This window comes from Clarias gariepinus, chromosome 5 (assembly GCF_024256425.1).
Source record: "Clarias gariepinus isolate MV-2021 ecotype Netherlands chromosome 5, CGAR_prim_01v2, whole genome shotgun sequence".
Lineage (NCBI taxonomy): Eukaryota > Metazoa > Chordata > Actinopteri > Siluriformes > Clariidae > Clarias > Clarias gariepinus.
This window is the reverse complement of record NC_071104.1, coordinates 25,829,430-25,848,820: the sequence shown is the minus strand read 5'-3', so window position 1 is coordinate 25,848,820 and position 19,391 is coordinate 25,829,430. Positions and strand designations below refer to the sequence as shown.

Here is a 19,391-nt window from a genome sequence, read left to right as displayed (position 1 = left end):
CCAAGGTAGGCTTTGGATCCACTGTGACCCTGACCTAGATAAGTTTTTTACTAAAGATGAAAAATAATGAATGAAAATGCCTTAGTAATGAGTAAAACATAGACATTGAATATAGGAGCGGTTTATTTTTCTTAAATCAATACATTTGCAAGATGCACCAATGAACCAGCCTGACCTGATTAAAAGATCAGGAATGCTCTTGTACAAAGAAATACTATTCTAGTTTATTATTCATTTTAAAAATATTTTCTGTTTAGCATAGGACACTAATGACCAGAATACACAAATACCAATTATATATGACATTTACATAAGAAAAACTATGTACTCAGTTTAATCATTGTGCTACACTCCACCCCAGGTGCTTCCAAAGTCATGATAGGGAGAAACAGTGAGAACAAATCTAACCAAAGACAAAATATAAAAATAGTAGGGGCAAATAGAAAAAGCCAAAATTCATAGATAACTATACTCTCTCCATGGGCACAATGAATGGTAAAAAAACAAAACAAAAAAAGAACACTGGTTATATTTCTGATGTATTATCATTCTCATATAAGACTGAAATGTTTAGCGCTTTAGCAGCACATACTGAAATCTTTACATATGGCACCTTGTTATCCAATTCATTTACCTCTAATTCTTAATCTGATCAAGTAATCTTTTAATTACTATCAAGTTTAATTGCAGTGTGAATAATGAATTTGTATGCTATTACTTCCTTATCTCTATCTAAATTAGCTTTCACGTTATTTCACACCATTCTACTTTTCATTTCTTTCTAAACACAAACCCTCAGTACTTGCATTGATGTCACTCTTTTTTGATCATATCCTTATCAGTATTCACCACTTTCCTTCTATGTCCACTTAATCTATTTTTCTTTCATTACTATGTCAGAATCTTCTTGCTCTCTGTGTTCATTTCACATTATTTATTCACCTGTTTTAAACATTCTTTAATTCATGCTTTAAGTCCAGTTATTCTTGTGTAGGATTCAACATATACTGTATGAGGTGCCTTTGCCTCAAGCAGCCAGGCAGCGTTAATGTCTTATGGATGAATTGCAATAATCCGTGATGCTTTCTGTCGCTGGTGTTTGGGAGACTTCAAAGACTCATTCTTAGGAGGCCACACTGGTTTTATTAACGGTATATCTTGGTCCATGGTAAAGGTCGTCTTTGGCACGTCAGTGGGAGGGGGCCACACTAAACAATGTTTACTTAATTTCTGGGGGGCTTGATCAGATTTTTCTTGTACCTTAGATATTTCATAAATGTCTGACACAGAACTGAAGTTGCTTTGTGAAAGGGAATATCTCCTGTTGTTATCTTCAGAAATAGCATTCATTAAATTTCCTCCACTCAGCAATTCTTTCTGGTTCCTTTGGCCAAATTCCTCATCAAAATGTCCTTTAGATTTAAAGATCTGTTTATAATGCGATGGGCAGTATAAATGTCCATGGAGAGAGACATAGTTTCCAAGACTGTGGATTTTTTTACAGAGAAAAAAAAAGTTAATTAATCTCATTTCATATTACTTTTAATTATATACACTGCAGATATAATAGTTAGTTAGCTATTCAATCTGTAGTACAATATATTGTGTAAACAGAAATATGCCAAACCTTAATTTATTTTTGCAGTATTCACAGAAGAAACAGGATTTATGGAACTTCTTTTTGTCGGCTATCAGACCCTCCATGGGATACACTCTCTTCCGACACACTGTGCACAGCTCCGACTTCGGAACTCGAATCTGAAAAGAGAAAAACAAAAAAATTATGTAATAATCTGAATTAACCCTTGAACACGATAGTGTACTTTCTAACTAAGGTTCTTAGGTATCCTGAATTCTTTAGGTAAGACAAACCAAAGAAATACTTACCAATTATAAAAGAAAATATTTACAGTATATTTAAATATTTTGTAATTATTAGCAATGCCTGGGAGACACAAACTCAACGCAGCATGCCTTAAAAAAAGTTGTACTGTACATTCATATTATTCAAAATAAAAATTAGTAGGTGTATGTTGTGAAATAGAAATAAAGTTTTTGGCTAAATGCCTGCAGTAATAGTTTGCAACGTTTACATACATTATTCAGTTACAGAGCTGGCTTGCAGACCCTTTACATTTTTTGACATTGTGTTGGGTTTTAAGTTCATCATAAAATGGATTCAAGTCCTTTGTCCCTCTCATTATCTTGAAAACAAGGCTCCACAATGTAAAAACTCCATGTTTTTTTGAAGTGTTCAAAAAATGTATAAAATAAAATCTGAAATATCTTTTCTGCATATAACATCAGTTAATACTTAGTACAAAGCACTTCTGGCAGCAATGACAGTCACAAGTCTGGCTGCGAATGAGGCTAAAAGTTTAGTACACCTTTCTGTGGAAGTTCTATTCTTTTTGGCCGAATTGTTCTATCACCACAAATTCGGATGGGCAAGGTCAGTGCACAGCCATTTTCAGGTCTCTCCAGAGATGCTCTGTATGCTTCAGGTCTGGACTTTCAGAGAGTTTTTCTGATACCACTCCTGTGTTCTCTTGATGTTCTGCTTTAGGTCATTGTCTTTTTGAAATGTAAACAATCGGCTTAGTCTGTGATCCCCACAGCATGATGCTGCCACCACTAGGTTTTACTGTTGAGATGGTTTTAATAAGGTGATGCACAGTGCCTGATTTCCTGATTCCAAATAATTTCATATTTGTGTCATCAGACCAGAGGATTTTGTTTCTCATGGTCTGAGTATCCTTCGGAAGCTTTTTGGCAACTTCCCAGCATACCGTCATGTGACTTTTTGTAAGGAATGGCTTCGGTCTGGCTATTCTACCACAGAGGCCTGATTGGTTGAGTGCTGCAGTGATGGTTGTCCTTCTGTAAGGCTCTTCCATGCCCACAAGGGAACTTTGTGATCTCAGCATTTATAGTGACCCTTGGGTTCTTCCTGTTACCTGTCTGACCAAGGCCTTTCGTCCCCTATCACTTAGTATGACAGGTGGCCAGATCTAGGCTATCTAGATAGCCAGATCTAGGAAGACCTTTGGTTGTCCCAAATCTTTTCCAATTGAGAATGATGGAAGCTAATGTGCTCTTGGGCACTTTCAGTGCTCCACAAATTTTCTTGTATCCTTCATCAGGTCTGTGTCTTGACAGAATCCTGTCTTGTATGTCTTCAGGTAATTCTCTCAACCCCATGGCTTTGTTTTCACTCTGACATTTTCAATATATGGTGAGACCGAAAATAGACAGGTGCTTGCCTTTCCTAATTATGTCCAATAAATTCAATTAGGCACAAGTGGACTCCAATCATTTTGTAGAAGCATCTCAGTTCTACCGTTAGGAAAAGGAACTCAGTTTCGAGTATCATAACGAATGGCTTAAATACTTATGTAAATTTAATATTTCAGTCTTTTTATGAATTAAAAAACACTCCATACACCTGTTTTTATTTTGTCATTGTGGAATATTTTGTGCGGATCAATAAAGAAAGAATTTGAATCCTTATGATGAGCGTGAAACATAACAATATGTAGAAAACTTGAAAGGATCTGAAAACGTTTCATCGCCACTGTACATACAGTAACTGACTTCTTCCATAAATTAGAATCAGATTTAAAAGTTATAATCAAAGAAAATTATGAAAAATGAGCTTTAAAAAAATTGGATTCAACACTTATATTGAGTTTTTAAAGGCTTGTTTTTTCCCCTTTTTCTATTCTCTTATATTACTTATAACATTATTTTTCCTTAAGGTTTGCTGAATTAAATTATTTAGAAAAGTTTTTTTTTTCTCTATCTCTGAACCGATCGTGTCATTTTGTCCCCATTAAAATGAGGTGGAGAAGAAGGTTGTTAAAAATGCCACTTCCAACTAAGTGGCAAACAAAATGTTAAATTAATGAGTGTACTTCTTGGCTGCAAGGGAAGATTATATATTGTAATTCAAGTATTGACTGTCGTTAATTGTGTTCCTCTGAGAGCCATGTTGAAACAGCAAAGCTATATGTAAGATAAGGTTTAAAAAAAGATGCATTAAATCATCCCTAGGCAGACAGAAACCCACTTAGTTGTCAACCACGAACACAATGGGAGACAATACTGTTGGAGCAGACACTACTGCTGAAGGTTTAGTAAACGCTAAACCTCCAATTTAATATACCTCTATTTCAGATTCATGCACATAAAGTTTTTTCTTTAGTCTTTGGTTTGTAAATTTATACACACTGTATTCTTAAGCATAAACAAAAATATAATATGCTTAATGATCTATATTAAAAATACATAAAGATTACATTAAAATAAATGCAGGTTCTCGATATGCATGCTTCTAAATAAATAAATAAAAGGATCGTAAAAGAATTGTGTAAAGGAAGTTTTCACCCGCCAAGTTGGAAGTATGGTGGAGGTGATGGAGCTTCCTAAAATTATTAAACAAGAAAAAGTGACAAAGCCAAAACCATGCCCAACTGAACAACAGAAAATCAACCAAATGCATCTTAAAGTTGTTTTTGACAGCAACAACTTTGCAGAAACAACTTTGTACGAATCGTATTAATTTGTATTGTCTGGATATTCTGTTCTATCAGGTTTGATTTTTAAAAATTTTTGTATATGCTTACTGTATGCTTACTAAGGACAAATTGAATAGATAATGTGTGTAATCACAGTGCGCACAGTGGAACAAGCCCCAGGGACTTCAACTCTCACACGGAGCCGGATTATGGTGACCCTGCCGCCGAAAAGCAAAAGGTCACATGGAGATCACGTCACGGCCCCTGTTCCCAGCCGGGGAAAGTCGTCCAGCCGGACGTCAGAGAGGACTCCAGTCTGAGGCCGCGCCCACAGAGAGAGCTGGGATGGTCCGGACATCCCTTGAGAGAGGAGTCCCTGAGAGGAGGAAACTGTGCAGGAGCATTGTCCACTCGGGCCCACGCTGCCTGCTGCCCATCGCTGAACAGCCTGTGTCCGCATGCCAGCGGGGCACTGCCCACCAGATCTGCACGTGCAAATTCTTTCCTACTCGCTTTCCATACTTCCTCCTTTAACCCTTTCCTACCCCAATTTTTGGAGTTTTAAATAAATTACCCTTTTTCTCCGTAAGACCTCGTCTTGTGTCCGTGCTTTATGGTGCTGCCCGTGAAAAAAGGGTCAAACCCGTTACAATATGTATTCTGAGTACAATATAGACATGCAGCTTGAAGGTTTTGACCATTGTCTGTTTTGCAGGCATTGATTCTGCTTCAACTTGCAATTAGTTTCCAATTTTATCATGCACTGTTAGTACAGTATGCTTGTCAGTTATGGCAATCTCTCTTTAATTTCATAGACAGTTGAGTTCCCTCACCTGCAACATTGTAGCCTAAGCTTTTGAACACACTCTCACTCTCAGTCCACATCTCATGGAATTTTTTCAATAATTCTTCAGCAGAGGCCTCAGGGGATGCTGTCACCTCTGGGTCCTTTTTCTTCACAGCATCGGCATAAGAGAATGGAACGTGCTGAGAAACAACACTCTCAGAATGTTTAGATGTTATGGTAGTGTTGCTTCTCATCCCGGTTATCTTTGTGCCAGCTTCATCAACAGTGGAGTAATGCTCTGTGATATTTTTCGTCTCTGAAAAGCCATATGGGTCGACTGACTTTTCCAGCATCACATCTTTTAGCAGAGGCAGAGGTAATGTCTGTTGGGAGATCTGCCCTAATGTCTGTTGAAGTTTATGCTTTGAATCCTGAGGAGTGATTTCGCCCACTCTTGGCACCTGCTCCTCCTGTTTGTTTTTCTGTTCTTTCAGAGAGGAACTTTGCTCAGCCATTTCAAAAATGTCTTTTACGACACTGAAGTTGTTTTCTGGTCTATATAAGGTGCCACTTTCAACAACAGACTGTTCTTGGACATCAGTTGGTTCTTTACTGGTATAAGTCTTTGCATCTGGGCTGTCAGGTTTGCTTACTGGTCCAGAAACGTCAATCACTTTTTCATTCTCTGGTAACTTAGTTTCGCCTTTTTCTGTATCCATCCATAAGTGCTCGGAAATATAACTTGTGCTTTCCTGGCCATCCTGAGTCTTCTGCTGAACTGACATCATCTTTTCTGAGACTGTTTCATCTGAGTCCTTATGGTCTTTTAGAATGCTTCCATCCTCAGCAGGCTTAGAATCAATTTTGATTTGACAGTGAAATGTGGATGGAATTTCTACAATCTCAGACCTCTTCCCAGTAACAGACAAAGAATGATGCACAGGATCAGGTGAGGGACCACGAGAAAGTATCGCCACTTTCTCTGAGGATTTGGAGTCCTTAAACTCTTTCATAACCTTTCCATCCTCACCAGGCTTAGAATCAATTTTAATTTGGCGATTAAATGTGGATGGAATTTCCACAATCTCAGATTTCTTTCCAGTGACTGACACAGTACAGTGTACAGGTTCAGGTGAGGGTCCACGTGAAAGTTTAGCTGTTGCTTCCCTCAGCCTTGTTAAACTGCTAGCTCTCCCTAGAGTGGGTGATGGAGAACCCCTGCTTAAACGGGCCGTAGGTGTTTCAGATCTGCGTGGTGGAGGAGTGGGAGGCATTGGTGGAGGAGATGGCACTATTTTTTGTGGCGAATCAGTTCTTCTTGTCGATTCAATGGTGATAAATGTCGGTGAAGGTGAGCGCATTTTTAATGAAGGTGATGGCGATCTGGGGTCTGGAGCATTTTTGCTCCTGCCTTGCTGCTTGCGACTTTCACGTGTGTTTTTTTTCTCCTCTACTTTCTTTTGAGTTTCAACTTTTTTAGAGTCTATGGTGATTTTTGAAATCCTTTGAGTAGACTTGCTTGAAACCTGTTTTTCAGATGTAACTTCACATTCATGTTTTTCAGTAGCTGCAACATTTTCTTCAACATCCAACAGTTTTATTTGAACAAGATTTTGTACATGAGCTACTATTTCTTTGAGTTTCTCCAAATTATGTTCATCTACAGCTTTCAACAAGATATTCTTTTTCTCTGTTCCAAGAATCCAATTGGGGATTTCAATGAGTAATGTCTTTGCACGCTCTGAGTCCATTTTTTCTGTAACTTCCTGTAACTCTGAGATATAATACAGCAACTTTTGAGCATCTGCACATCTTTGTAATGCTTCTGTGCTCTCTGTAAAAGTCTTAGAAGGCTTCCTTTGTGTCAGCTCCCCTGTCACATTTATGCTTTCATCTTTAGATTTTTGTTGGCTGTCAACTTGTTCTTTCTTTTTCACAGACATCTTGGCCTGTTTTTGAGACTTTACCATAGTGCCCTGTTGCCTTAAACTTTGCTGAACTTTACTCTCTGTGATGGTGATCTCTTTGTGGACCGCAGTCTGTTCCTCTTGAATGGTTTTGTGGGTCTGCACCACTGCAAATTCCTCTTGTTTCTGATTAGATGACAAAACTGGTGGTCTTACCTCCGAGGTTGTGGCAGGCAAAGGAACAGTGGTAATACTTTGTGTTGGCCCCTGGGCTTGCTGAGCTGTGTCCTTATCTTTCTTGGATTTAGCTCTCTTTTTTTTCTTTGGACAGGCAAGTCCATCCTCAACCTGTTTTTGTGTGGCCTGTTTTTCTGCTTCAATCTCGGTCTCTGTATCTTTCCGTTCTCTGTTCTCTTTCACCTGGACATTTTCCAGTGCCACCGTTACCACTTGAGTTTGAACTGCTGGCTTTTTTTCACTGCCCTCATCTTTCTTGCGGCCTTTTTTCACTTTTTGAACCTTTTGTTCAGCTTCTTTAATTGCAGTGTCTATATTTACCTTTGTAGGTTTGCTCTGATTAGGTGAAGTCTTTCTATGGCCTGATTTTATAGAGATGTTAATTTTCTTACTTTCCTCAACTGAAGCTTTTTCAGCCAAACTACTATTTCCATTATCTTTCTTTACATTCTCTATCTTAGTTGCACTACTCACAGAATCATCTGCAGAGACAGATGGGTGACCTTTTTCTTCACCATGTGCTTGTGCATTTACAGGTAACTGTGCAGTATTGCTAATAACCGTCTCTTGCTGTTTAACAGAAGTAGAGGTCACTTGGTGAATACTAGCTAACCGAGATTTTTTCTTCTTTTTAGATGTGGTAGATGTAGTCTGCTGCTGAGTTGAAGTGCTTTGAGATGTCTGATTAGAGATAACGGACTGCTTAGCTGAAGAAATAATGGCGGATTCAGAAGGAGATTTCGTATTTGCCATAGAGATTAAAGGCTTGCTTGGTGAAGCTTCTGAGTATACAGCATTCTTGGATGAATCATATACCTCTGAGTCTAATGTCATTTTGGTCACTTTATTTTCAGTTTTCCCTTGAGGGAAATCAAGTGGTACGCCTTGTTCAGAATGTGCAGTGCTCTTGCCTCCTGGGGGAAGCATTTCAAGGGCTGTACTGACAGGCTCACGCATGTCAGTTTCAAAGGATGGTGAGCTGGATGATTGCTGCTGTCTGTATTTTTTCTCGGCTTTAATTAATGGAGTTTTGAAGTTATTTACGAGAGATTTGTTTTGTGGCTGTGGTGAATCTGGTGGAGTGACACCCAAAAGAGGATGCCGGGACGCAGGTGCCTCAACTGAAATAGACGATTGGATCTCAGATGAGACCAGAGTGGATAAAACTGATGAAACCATACATTCTGTCTCTGCTGTGCTGGATTTTGTAACTGTTTCGGTGTTTGTAGGCACTTGCGAAGCTGATTTGGAATGTATATCCATTTTGTCAAGATGTATGGCTGGTTTCAATTTCGGCAGTTTACATAAAACTGGAGCTTTGACTGGTTTTACTGTCAGTTTGCTGGGTTTGGTTGGTGTTAAATTTGGAATAAGGTCTAGCTCCATCTGAGTTGGAGGAGGGGGAAGGAACTCTTGTTCAACCGCAGGGGGAGGTGGTGGAGTAGGAGGGGGAGGTAAATGGTCAGGATCACAAGGAGGAGGACTGGGTGGTGGAGGAAGGTCATTATCACCCTGGATAACAGGAGGAGGGGTAGGAAAGGAAAGGCTATAATCTGGAGGAGGAGTTGGAGGAGCAGGGAAGTCAAACTCAGGCAGTGAAGATGGAAGAGATGGTGCAAGGACCTCTTGCTCTCTGCCTTTTAAGGTTTTCTCTAACCTTATTATACCTTTACGGTTTGTTTTGAGGTTGCGGAATTCAGTCTTTAAAGTTTTAACCTCATGAGTCTGTAATATTGTTTTGTGTTCTAGCACAGTGGTTTGTGATGCCTGTGCATTGGTTGTGTTTTGATTGATGAGTGTATTTTGCTTTTCTTGAGCTATAGATTCACTTTGCACTGATTTTGTGGTTACAAGTTCTTGTACATTCACTGTTTGACTATTTTTGTTTAAACTTTTTACTGTACTGGTAGGTGACTGGGTCTGTTTTTGAGAAAGAGACTGGACTTTTGCTTTTGGAGTTTTCACTTTTCTTATTGGCTCTTTTTTGGGAATCTTTGGGCTTGCCCTTTGTGCTGTTTCTAGCAGGCATTTTATTGTATTCTTAACATCCACTTTTATCACCTCCTCTTTCTCTGACTGTCCCTCCTCCTTCGCCTCATATAGTGATTTTATCGACAGTTTTACATCACCTTCTGTGCTGGCCCTTCGTTGCATTTTTGGAGACGGAGGAGGCTCTAATAAGAGCTGTATGGTCCCTTTCACATTTCCTTGAACTTCAATCTCTTGCTGGTGAACCTTTCGCTCATTAGAAGCCTCTTGTAGACTCTGCAATACTGAATTAATGTCACCCTTAATAATTTCATCTTTCTCCACCTCCCTTACTACTTGTTTGGCTTCCTCCAGAGATTTTAATGTGCCTTTGATATCACCTGGAACTAAATCTTCAATAACAACTTCAACTTTAGCTGTAGCTAAGTCTTTCAGTGATTTTAATGCTCCTTTAATGTTGCCAGGGATTATTTCAGGTTTTTCTACCTCTTTAGGTTGCATTTGGGCATCCTTAAGAGACTTGAGGGCATTGCATATGTCACCTTTTACAATCTCCTCTTTCTCTAGAACAACTGACTGATTTATCGACTGTGCCAGTGAGTTCAGAGTGGCCCTTAAATCACCTCCTACTATTTCTTCTTTCTGGAGATGTTCAAGTGAAGGCTCTGTCATGAAAAAATTGACTGCATTATGAACATCACCAGGCAAAATATCCTCGCTATCCACAAGGCGACAGATTTTAGCCTGGTTATGCATAAGGCTATGTTTCGTCCCTCGAATATCACCACCAACAATTTCTTCCTTGTCTTGATAACTTATCTCAATCTCATCCTGCTCTGTTTGGAGCTGTTTAAGGTAGTCCAAAGCCCCGGACTCAATGCAGGTTGAAAAAAAGTGCACATTTCCTTTTTCTGTGTCATCTACTTTCATTTTAACAATCTGTTCTGTGTCTGGATTATAAAGTTTTTCTAGACAGCCTTTTACATTGCCTTTTATCACATCCTCTTTTTCAATCGTGGTGTCGTCTTGTTTATTAAAAAGAGAATATATAGTCATGCAAACATCTCCTTTTTCATCCTCCTGAATAAGAATGCCATGCTTGCCTTTGCTCTCCTCCTTCAGAAGGTTGTTTATGGCTTCTTGAATGTCACCCCGAATAATTTCCTCTTTTTCCACATTACAGCTGGTGTCCTGGTTGAACAGCTGTTCCACAGTGCTACTGATATTTCCTCTTTCATCTGCACTGATAACAATTCCTTGTTCTTTTGTCTCTTGTCTGTAGAGGAGATTCATCATGATGTTCTGCAAGTCTCCTTTGATGATTTCTTCCTTCTGAATTTCAGGGGGCTCTTTATTCATTAGATTATACTTAGCCATTCGCACATCCCCAATCTCATCAGTCTCTATTATAATCCCTTTGGATTCCACCATTTTCTGACTGTATAGCTCATTAAGAGTTTCTTTTATACTTTTCCCAATGATTTCAGTTTGCACCGCACTGTTCGCATTGAAGTCGAGAAACGGAGTAGTTTCAAAAAGCCAAGTTATTGTTTTCACATCTCCCTTGGGTATTTCTTCACAGATGAGCTGCTTAGTCTCCTCCTTTTCATTGATGCTATTGAGTGGATTTTTCTCAAACAACCACACAGATTGTTTCACATCTCCTTTGACCTGTTCTTCCACAACAACCGTCTCCATCTGGTTTTCGGTGTTCTCCCCATGAATCTGATCAATAGTGTGAGTCTCAAACATCCACTTAGCTGCCCTAACGTCGCCTTTATGAATCTGACTCATGCTAACAGTGCGGACTAACTTCTGTGATGTCAAGTCAGATTCAAAGCGCTCTTTGTTCGCCTTGACATTTCCCCCTTTAATTTCTTCCACAGTTTTAAAAGACATTCGGCTGTGGTCAGTAATCTTGTCAAGAGGTTGGGTTTCAAATTTCCATCTAGCAGAACTGACATCACCTTTTAGAACACCCTCTTCAGTAACAGCTTTGATTAGGTAGACTTCATCAGTATCTCGAATGGTATCAAGAGGCTTTGTTTCAAATAACCAACGGGTGCCTACCACATTTCCTTTCAGTATCTCTTCTTTTGTAAGTGTGGTCACTTCATGATAATGTCCTTCTTTGTCTTGGATGGCATAAAGTGGCTGAGATTCAAACATCATTGCATAATTTTTAACATCTCCTTTCTCCTCATCCTCACAGATTATTCTGTGCAGCTTTTTCATTTCTGACTCAGAAGAGATCTCTTGGATTTTATCTAAGGAACAGGTCTCAAAAACAAATCTGCCTTTATCCACATTGCCTCCCTGAATATCAGTTACAGTGCGCGTCTCTTTTACTTCATCTGGGTTTTCATGGATTGTATCTATTGGTTGGTTTTCAAAGAGCCATTTACAGTTTCCTACATTTCCTTTCTTAATGTCCTCAGCCTGGTCTGACCTCAGTTGGCGCATGAATTCCTCCGAGGTTGAGGTCATGGCATCAGGGGCCTGGTTCTCAAACATGTATTTCATTCGTGATACATCTCCAGACTGGATATCAATCTCAGTCAATTGCTTAAATGTGCATCCGTCCTCTCCAGTGATGTTTTCAATGTTATCGGTCTCGAAGAGGAAGCAAGCTGCATGTACATCTTTTCCCTGAATGTCTTCTTGTTTTATAGTGCACATTTTGAATACAGTTTCAGATTTATCTTTGATGGTATCAAGTGCTTGAGTTTCAAAGAGCCAGGTGCAGGTTTTGACATCGCCTTTATGAACCTCATTATTTCCAACTTCACTCTTGAGCTCAACCTTTTCATACAGAGCATCCATCGGTTTGGTCTCAAATAGCCACTTACAGGTCTTTACATCACCTTTCACTATATCAGTTGTCTCTTTAATAACGCACTCTTCATCTTCAATATTGCTAAAGTATTTGATGGCATCAAGAGGCTGTGTTTCAAAAAGCCATTTAGCTGTTTTGACTGTACCTGTTTCGACCTCTTCCTGAGTAATCCCTTTAATGACTTGGTACTTGCTTATACTTTCATCAAACTGGTCAATAGGGCAGGTTTCAAACATCCACTTAAAGGTTTTCACATCTCCTTTCACAATTTCTTCACGCCTCACAGTTTTCACTTCATGATAATGGCCTGAACTATCCCGCATGGCATAAATTGGTTTAGATTCAAAAAGCTCTTTGTTGGATTGTACAGAGCCTTTGGTGACACCATCAACTTGAATTCTTTGACTTTCATCATATCTGTTCATATCATATGTTTCAAACATTTGCATGTAATTCATTACATCCACTTTTTCAATATCTTCTACATTCACTGTTCTTGTTATTTCTTTTTTTTCATCCCTAATTTGTTCTAGTGGCTGGCTTTCAAACACCAGTTTCTGAAGTTGAACATCACCCTTCTCCTCTGCAGCTGTCACCCTTTTTTGGAGTTTTCCCACTTCTGCAAGTTCCTTCAACTCATCTTGTGGAACGGTTTCAAAAAAATGTCTGGCACTTTGAACATCCCCTGCAATAATTTCTTCAGTACTCACAGGTCTGGCATTCGAATCATCTTTTAATGTGTCCATAGACTGAGTCTCAAATACCCAGCAATTCCTGCGTACATCACCTTTGTAACTTTCTTCATCCATCTGTTCAATATTAATCATTTTCATCACTTCCTTCTTTTCCTCTCTGATATCTTCAAGTCTTTGGTTTTCGAATAGCCATTTTTGATGTTTTACATCCCCTTTCTCTTCTTCCAAGGCAGCTATTTTCATTAGCTTTTCCATGCCATCGTCTTCATTTTGTTTGTCCTGTAGGGGCGGACTCTTCAATATCCATTGTTGGTGTCGTAGGTCCCAACTGTCTTCATCATTTGGCACTTTCTTCTTCAGCTTTCCCACCTCTGGCAGTTCTTTCAGTTCTTCTAATGGTGCTGTTTCAAATAAATGTCTGACTGTTTGTACATCACCACCAAGAATTTCAGTGGTAATGGGTTTGGCATTGGAATCATCTTTTAGAGTATCCATGGGCTGAGTCTCAAATACCATGCACTGTTTTCGAACATCAGCCCCCAAAATATCCTCTTTTCGGTCTTTAATTACCTTTTTCCATTCTTCATTTGAAAAGTTCAAAATTTTAGTTTCAAATAACCATTTTCCTCTTTTCACATCACCTTGAATATTGTCTTCCAGTAAAATACTGGAGATAAGCCTTACTTCAGAAGTGTCTTTGTTGATTTTCTCTAGAGGTTGTGTCTCAAAAAACCACCGGGATGTTTTGACATCACCTTTCTCTGTCTCTTCACGGCGAATACAGGTAATTGCCACTATTTGACCTGAGTGCTCCCTTAAAACACACATGCACTGGGTCTCAAAGTGCCAGACAGTTATCTTCAAATCAGCTTTAATCTCTTCAATGACAGATTTCAGACTTAGAAGGTGCTTTTCATCCACGGTTTCAATATCACCCAGAAAATCCATTCCCTGATTTTCAAAAATGTACCGCATAGACTTCACATTACCATGGGTTGCTTCTTGTGTGAAGACAACCTCTTTGGTTTGATCATAATCTCCATGCATTTTATTCATAAAGTCCATTGGCTTTGTTTCGAACAACCAAGCTGCTGCACGTACATCTTTTTTCCCTATTTCATTGAGGGATGATTTCTTTGCAGAATAACTAGTCTCTAGCTCTAACATGGGTTGAGTCTCAAACAACAAAGCAGTGTTTTTCACGTCACCTCCGGCTATGAAATCTTGCTGAGTTATATTTCTGCCGTCCTTATCGTCATCCGAGTTTTTGATGCAGTCAAGAGGTTTATTCTCAAACATCCAGCGCATAGACTGTACCTCACCTCTCAGGATTTCATCCCATTCCAGATATTCTCTTTCTGGGCTCCTGTTAGGGCTACTACCACTGTGTTCAAATTCATGTAAGGTATCCCGTACATCACCTACTATCTCCTCATCTATGTCCATCTCGTTTAACTCATTATATAAATCTTGCTCTAGGTCTTTCCTAACATCAGGGTGAATGTGCTTGCATAGACGCTTCACTTCCAGTAGTTCTCTCTGTTTAGAATATTGACCTTTGTGAATGATGTGCTTCTTTAGAGGTGGTGGTTCAGGGGGCTCTGGGAAACCTATGTCTTCAGGGAGATTCTCCAATAAGTCTGGTGGTGGAGGAGGTAAGTAATCATAAGGAAAGTCTTCATTATCATCATCATTAGAAGGCACATATCCCAAATGCCCTGCATCTGTTCCTGAAGCTTCTAATGTATTATTTGATAGGACAGACACATCCCCCACAATGGCCTGATGGGATATGTTTACATCTGAGGGCTTCTGAGAATAGCTGACTTTATGTTCAATCTTTTTTAAAGGGAAAAAAATGGATTGAATTATTTAGCATTGGTATTTAAACCCATTTTAATGATAGATTGGGCAATCAAGTAACAAATTGATAAAGATATAAAATAAAGTTCAAAGTGCACAGTGAAGAAAAAATCGATTCCATAATGGTGATATTCCCAAACAGAGTGGATGAAGAAAATAATGATAAAAGTTTGTAATTACCTTTATTTTCTTATTTGGAGCAGCTTCCTCAATGGTTTTCTCAAACTGCCGTGCCAGTTCTTTGGCTGAGAGTTTTGGATAATACTCCTCTTCTTCTGCAATACACAAATTAGCCCAAATGGAAACTATTAAATAATAATAATAATAATTATATATATATATATATATATGAAATCATACATTGTTTTATTGCTATTTTTAATAACTTTTAAAGATTTGGTGTTTTTTTTTTAGTCCTACTTTTTAAAAGTACCACTAGGAAAATTCCTGTCTTAACTTAAGAAATGTTATTCTAGCACTAATTGGTGGCAAAAGTCCCCAGTGGAGGTTCCTGATCTCCGGATACTGTCTGTGCATGATTTGTGGTTGCACGATGTCCTGCGATGGCTTGGCATCTCAGCCAAGGCCCCTTATGGCCAGTGTTTCGGGGTTGGTGTCGTGCTGAGTGCAAATTTCACCAGAATAAATTGATTACTTAAGAATGTTTGCTTTAATTTATCACTGTGGCAATATAGACCAATTAGAAAAAGAGAGTGCATTTGAATAATGCATAAAATGTAGAGCTAAAGATCAATGTCATTCTTTCTTACCATTCTCTTCATGATGGTTTTCAACACTAGAGGCAACCTCCTGGTGAATGGTCTGATAGGGAAGCTGTTGAAAAATAAATATAACTAGATTAAGTGCTAAAATATAAACCATATTTAGCCTTAACCATCCACCCATTTATCTAGGAACCTCTTTAGTACAAATAGGGACCAGGGAGGCCAGTGGTGGCCATTCAAGGCCAATTGTTAACCATTGTAATTATTCCTGGTAGACCCTGGGTCAACATTCACATCCGCATTCACACTACAGGCAATTTGCGAGTCTTTGGACTATTGGAGGAAACAAGAGGACCTGGCGAATTTTATGCTCACGACCCCGTAGCGGGAACCAAACTATTGGAGATGCAAGGCGACAGTTCTAACCACTAAGCCACCGTGCCACCATTCAGCCAACCAAAAAAATCATATGTTTAATTCTACTGTAATGTATGTACCTGTTAGTGCCAAAACTCAGCAGATATTGTGGTTCAGAGTCATGGACAATAAAGTAGCACTGTTTAGGCTTGTGTCGCACTGAAGCTTCCACAGGAGTTTTAAAGGAGGTCCAACTCCAACATTTGGTATATCTTTCATGTGTCAGTGGTGTAGTAAATAGGCCAAACATTAATGTTCCTCTGGGGTGTGAATTAGAGTGCTGAGATTGCCTGTGTAGCTTGTGCATACTGCCTTTGTGGATTAGTCATTAGGGGTATTTCTAGTTGAGCATTTATCCCTTTCATCCTGATGGTACACTCCCCCTTTAATTCCCTTTTTCACTAATAATTCACATGAGTTTGACACTTCCTACTGCAAACCATGCAGCACCAGCTTATGGACATGCCGTAAACTATAACACACTATACCAACCGAACCCTATTGGGTTTATAGTATTCACTTGGGAGTGATAGTTATGTTTAAAACACACGTTCATATACAAATCAACACAAATGGAGATATTTACAGTTCTATTTGTTTGCACATCAACAACAACTCTCTTTATGTTATTGGTCTTAATCTTTTAAAGCCTTGATCTATTAATATAATTATTAAAACACATTTTTCTTCTCTCCCATGAGTCCAAGCAATCTCTCTCTCTCTCTCTCTTTCTCTCTCTCTCTCCATCTCTCAGCCAAAATCTTCTCTACTAATCCACAGATAATTAGAAATAACTCCTACTCTGTCAATAATCAATTCTAGCAAGACTAATTAATGTTCTAATAGCATGTGTCATCGTGAACAAGAGAGATGGCCCTTTGTTAATGAGAAGCATGCAGTGACATTGCACAAATCTGAATGAAATCTCCATTCCAGGAGTGTCACCAGCAGCCAGCAGATCTGGCTTGTAAATAAATAAACAGTTTAATTTGTTATCAGGCACACATAATTCACATAGAGCGAGACAAAACAGGACAAACTGGCAGAAATGCATATTTCAACATAAACTCCCAGAGCACTTTAGCTCCAGTTGTTGCATTTGTAAAAATAATAGAAGTGAAAGCAGCTTTTAAAGCCTCCACTCTCTTTCTGTATTCAGCCTTATCTTTTCTCTAGAGTTGCACGTCAAACCCCTGCAGGGAGCGGGGCATGCAGGAAGAAAGCACTGGTGTGGATGGATGGCTTGAATTTGGATAGGCAGGGTAGGATTTTCCAGGATTTGGGTCTCTTGAGTCTGCTTTTACATTTTCTATCTCTTCCTGCTAGTCATTCACACAGGTGCTGCATGCATGTCATTTGCATATGTGAATACTAGAAAGATTTATGCGGAATGCTTCAACAGCACTTCATTTCAGATGCATTGTTCTTTGATTTCTGGGGGGTTTCCGTTTTGTTTTATTATCATAACTTTTTTCATAATTTCCTTCATTATAATTTAAAGAAATAAAAGAAGAAACTTTTATGACATTGCAGATACATTATGTGTTTAAACTATTGTAAATTATTTAAAAATTACCTGTGAAGATCTGTGTGCATTTGAAAACTGTGTAACTGTGCAAGTGGCAGACTTCTCTTCCCTCTCAAACTGTCTGCGAATGCTGGCTAGTCCTCCAGGCACAGAACAGACATCAGCCTCCTTTGTAACCTAGTGAAATGGACATAGGCAGACAGACAAACACAGAGAGAGAGAGAGAGAGAGAGAGAGAGAGAGAGAGAAAATCACACATTTTTGTATAGTGGGTCACACCATTTTTCTTTACTGTCACAAACAACTAACCTGAACTGCATAACTGAAAACTGAGCATAGTAATGTAGGGGACAAAACAGATGCAAAGTTGCCATGTAGGGGACAGAAACAGTGTATGGGGCACAGATAGCCTATAGGAGGGCAGAGATGGCCTGTATGGAGTAGAGGACACCTATAGGAGCATAGATGATCTTTACTGGTCAGAGGGAATCTGTAAAGGTCAGAAGTGCTCTGTTTGGGATGTAGGTGGTATATAAAGGGCAAAGATGACCTACAGGGGTAGAGATTGTGTATTAGGAGAAGGATATATGTGTGTTAGACAGGAGCCTATAGTGTGCAGAGGTGATGTGTATGGTGCAGGGGTGGCATGTAGCGGGCAGAGGTGGTGTATTGGTGGCAGATGAGGTGTGTAGAAGGCAGAAAGGGGCCTAATTTCTAAATCTTTAATTTCTAAATTCCCTTCACAGGTAATTTCAAAAAATTCTTTTTTTTTTTTTTTAAATAAATAAATAAATACATTTTAAAAAAGGGGGCGTGTGTTGGGCTGAGACGGCCTATACTGTAAGTGGCAGAAGTGACCTGTATTGTATAATCGTTTTAAAAGCACTGCAGTAAGATAAAGGAAGTAAAGTAAGAGAGAAAGTTAACAAACCAGGTTTCTATAGAAGTGTGTATATCCTAAACTGATCAGCTGTCATCACATTGCATTCTTAAACCCTTGCAAAGCTATCAAGCTTGATTGTCAAGAATGACAATTGTTAAAAGCGCTATACAAATAAAATTTAATTGCCTTGAATTTGATATTAGGGGCAACAACCAAAAAACACTTTTAAATTTCCTGTATCAAGACTGAAGTCTTTAGTTAAATGCAATTATTTTACAGGCAAAGTCTCGCAAGGCCAAATGAATTTGTCCAAAAAGGAAAAATATTTAATAGTAGAAACAGCAGGTCTGTTAAAAATCACTTATTAACAAGGTTGTAAGGATTTGGGCCATGAACGGAGATCCAAAAAATAATCTTTATGACAGTAATAAGGGAAAGTGATATATTTAAAATAAACAACTTATCCAAATTTTTAATATCCATATTTCTTTTTCCTTTCTCCCTGTCTCTCTTGCATATCTTGATTTCAAAGATCTCAAACAGTTCATTTTACACTGTTCTTAATAAAGCTAAGGTAGCATACAGTAGGTCTTATATTTTTTTTGTGTCACTTTCAACAACAAAGGAAGTGTTTAACAATTCTTTCAATTGCAACTGCTAAAAACCCCTCCTCGTAATCATCAGCCTCATCATCATATAGACAATTCTCAATTTATTCCAATTTCAGTTCAGTGCAGTTTTGGGGGAGAATATACTTTAATAACATGTGTGTATGTCATAAACACTGGGTTTAAACAGCAGTGCTGTATTTGGGTGTGTTTGTGAATGTGTGAGCGTGCATACCCCATTGGAGAAGCCTGATGTGCCCTGTTTGGAGACTTCTGCCTGGTACATGGCCATGCGATTCTTTAAAGGGATAGGTTCAGATTGAGACCTGCTCCACTGCTGCTCTGCCTCCGCAAGATAGCCAGTCCTGGGTACCACTACACTGCCTGCAGCTACACACA

General features: G+C 38.8%; 1 protein-coding gene across 1 annotated transcript; it reads right to left on the bottom strand.

Moving 5' to 3' along the window:
* Positions 1-105: 105 nt before the first annotated feature.
* Positions 106-19,303, bottom strand: xirp2b (xin actin binding repeat containing 2b). The gene is made up of 7 exons (XM_053495831.1): positions 19,228-19,303; positions 17,550-17,678; positions 15,602-15,665; positions 15,012-15,106; positions 5,351-14,807; positions 1,628-1,758; positions 106-1,486 (listed from the first exon to the last, which is right to left on the bottom strand). The coding sequence occupies exons 1-6, from the start codon at positions 19,282-19,284 to the stop codon at positions 1,667-1,669; spliced, it is 9,894 nt and encodes a 3,297-aa protein (XP_053351806.1). The 5' UTR covers positions 19,285-19,303; the 3' UTR covers positions 106-1,486; positions 1,628-1,666.
* Positions 19,304-19,391: the final 88 nt, after the last annotated feature.

Excerpts from the sequence above, each read along its gene's own strand:
- xirp2b (XM_053495831.1), bottom strand. The coding sequence starts at position 19,284 with ATGGCCATGTACCAGGCAGAAGTCTCCAAACAGGGCACATCAGGCTTC. Across the intron at positions 17,679-19,227 it reads CATCAGGCTTCTCCAATGGG|GTTACAAAGGAGGCTGATGT; the intron begins GTATGCACGCTC and ends CCATTTCACTAG. Across the intron at positions 1,759-5,350 it reads CTTAGGCTACAATGTTGCAG|ATTCGAGTTCCGAAGTCGGA; the intron begins GTGAGGGAACTC and ends TTCTCTTTTCAG.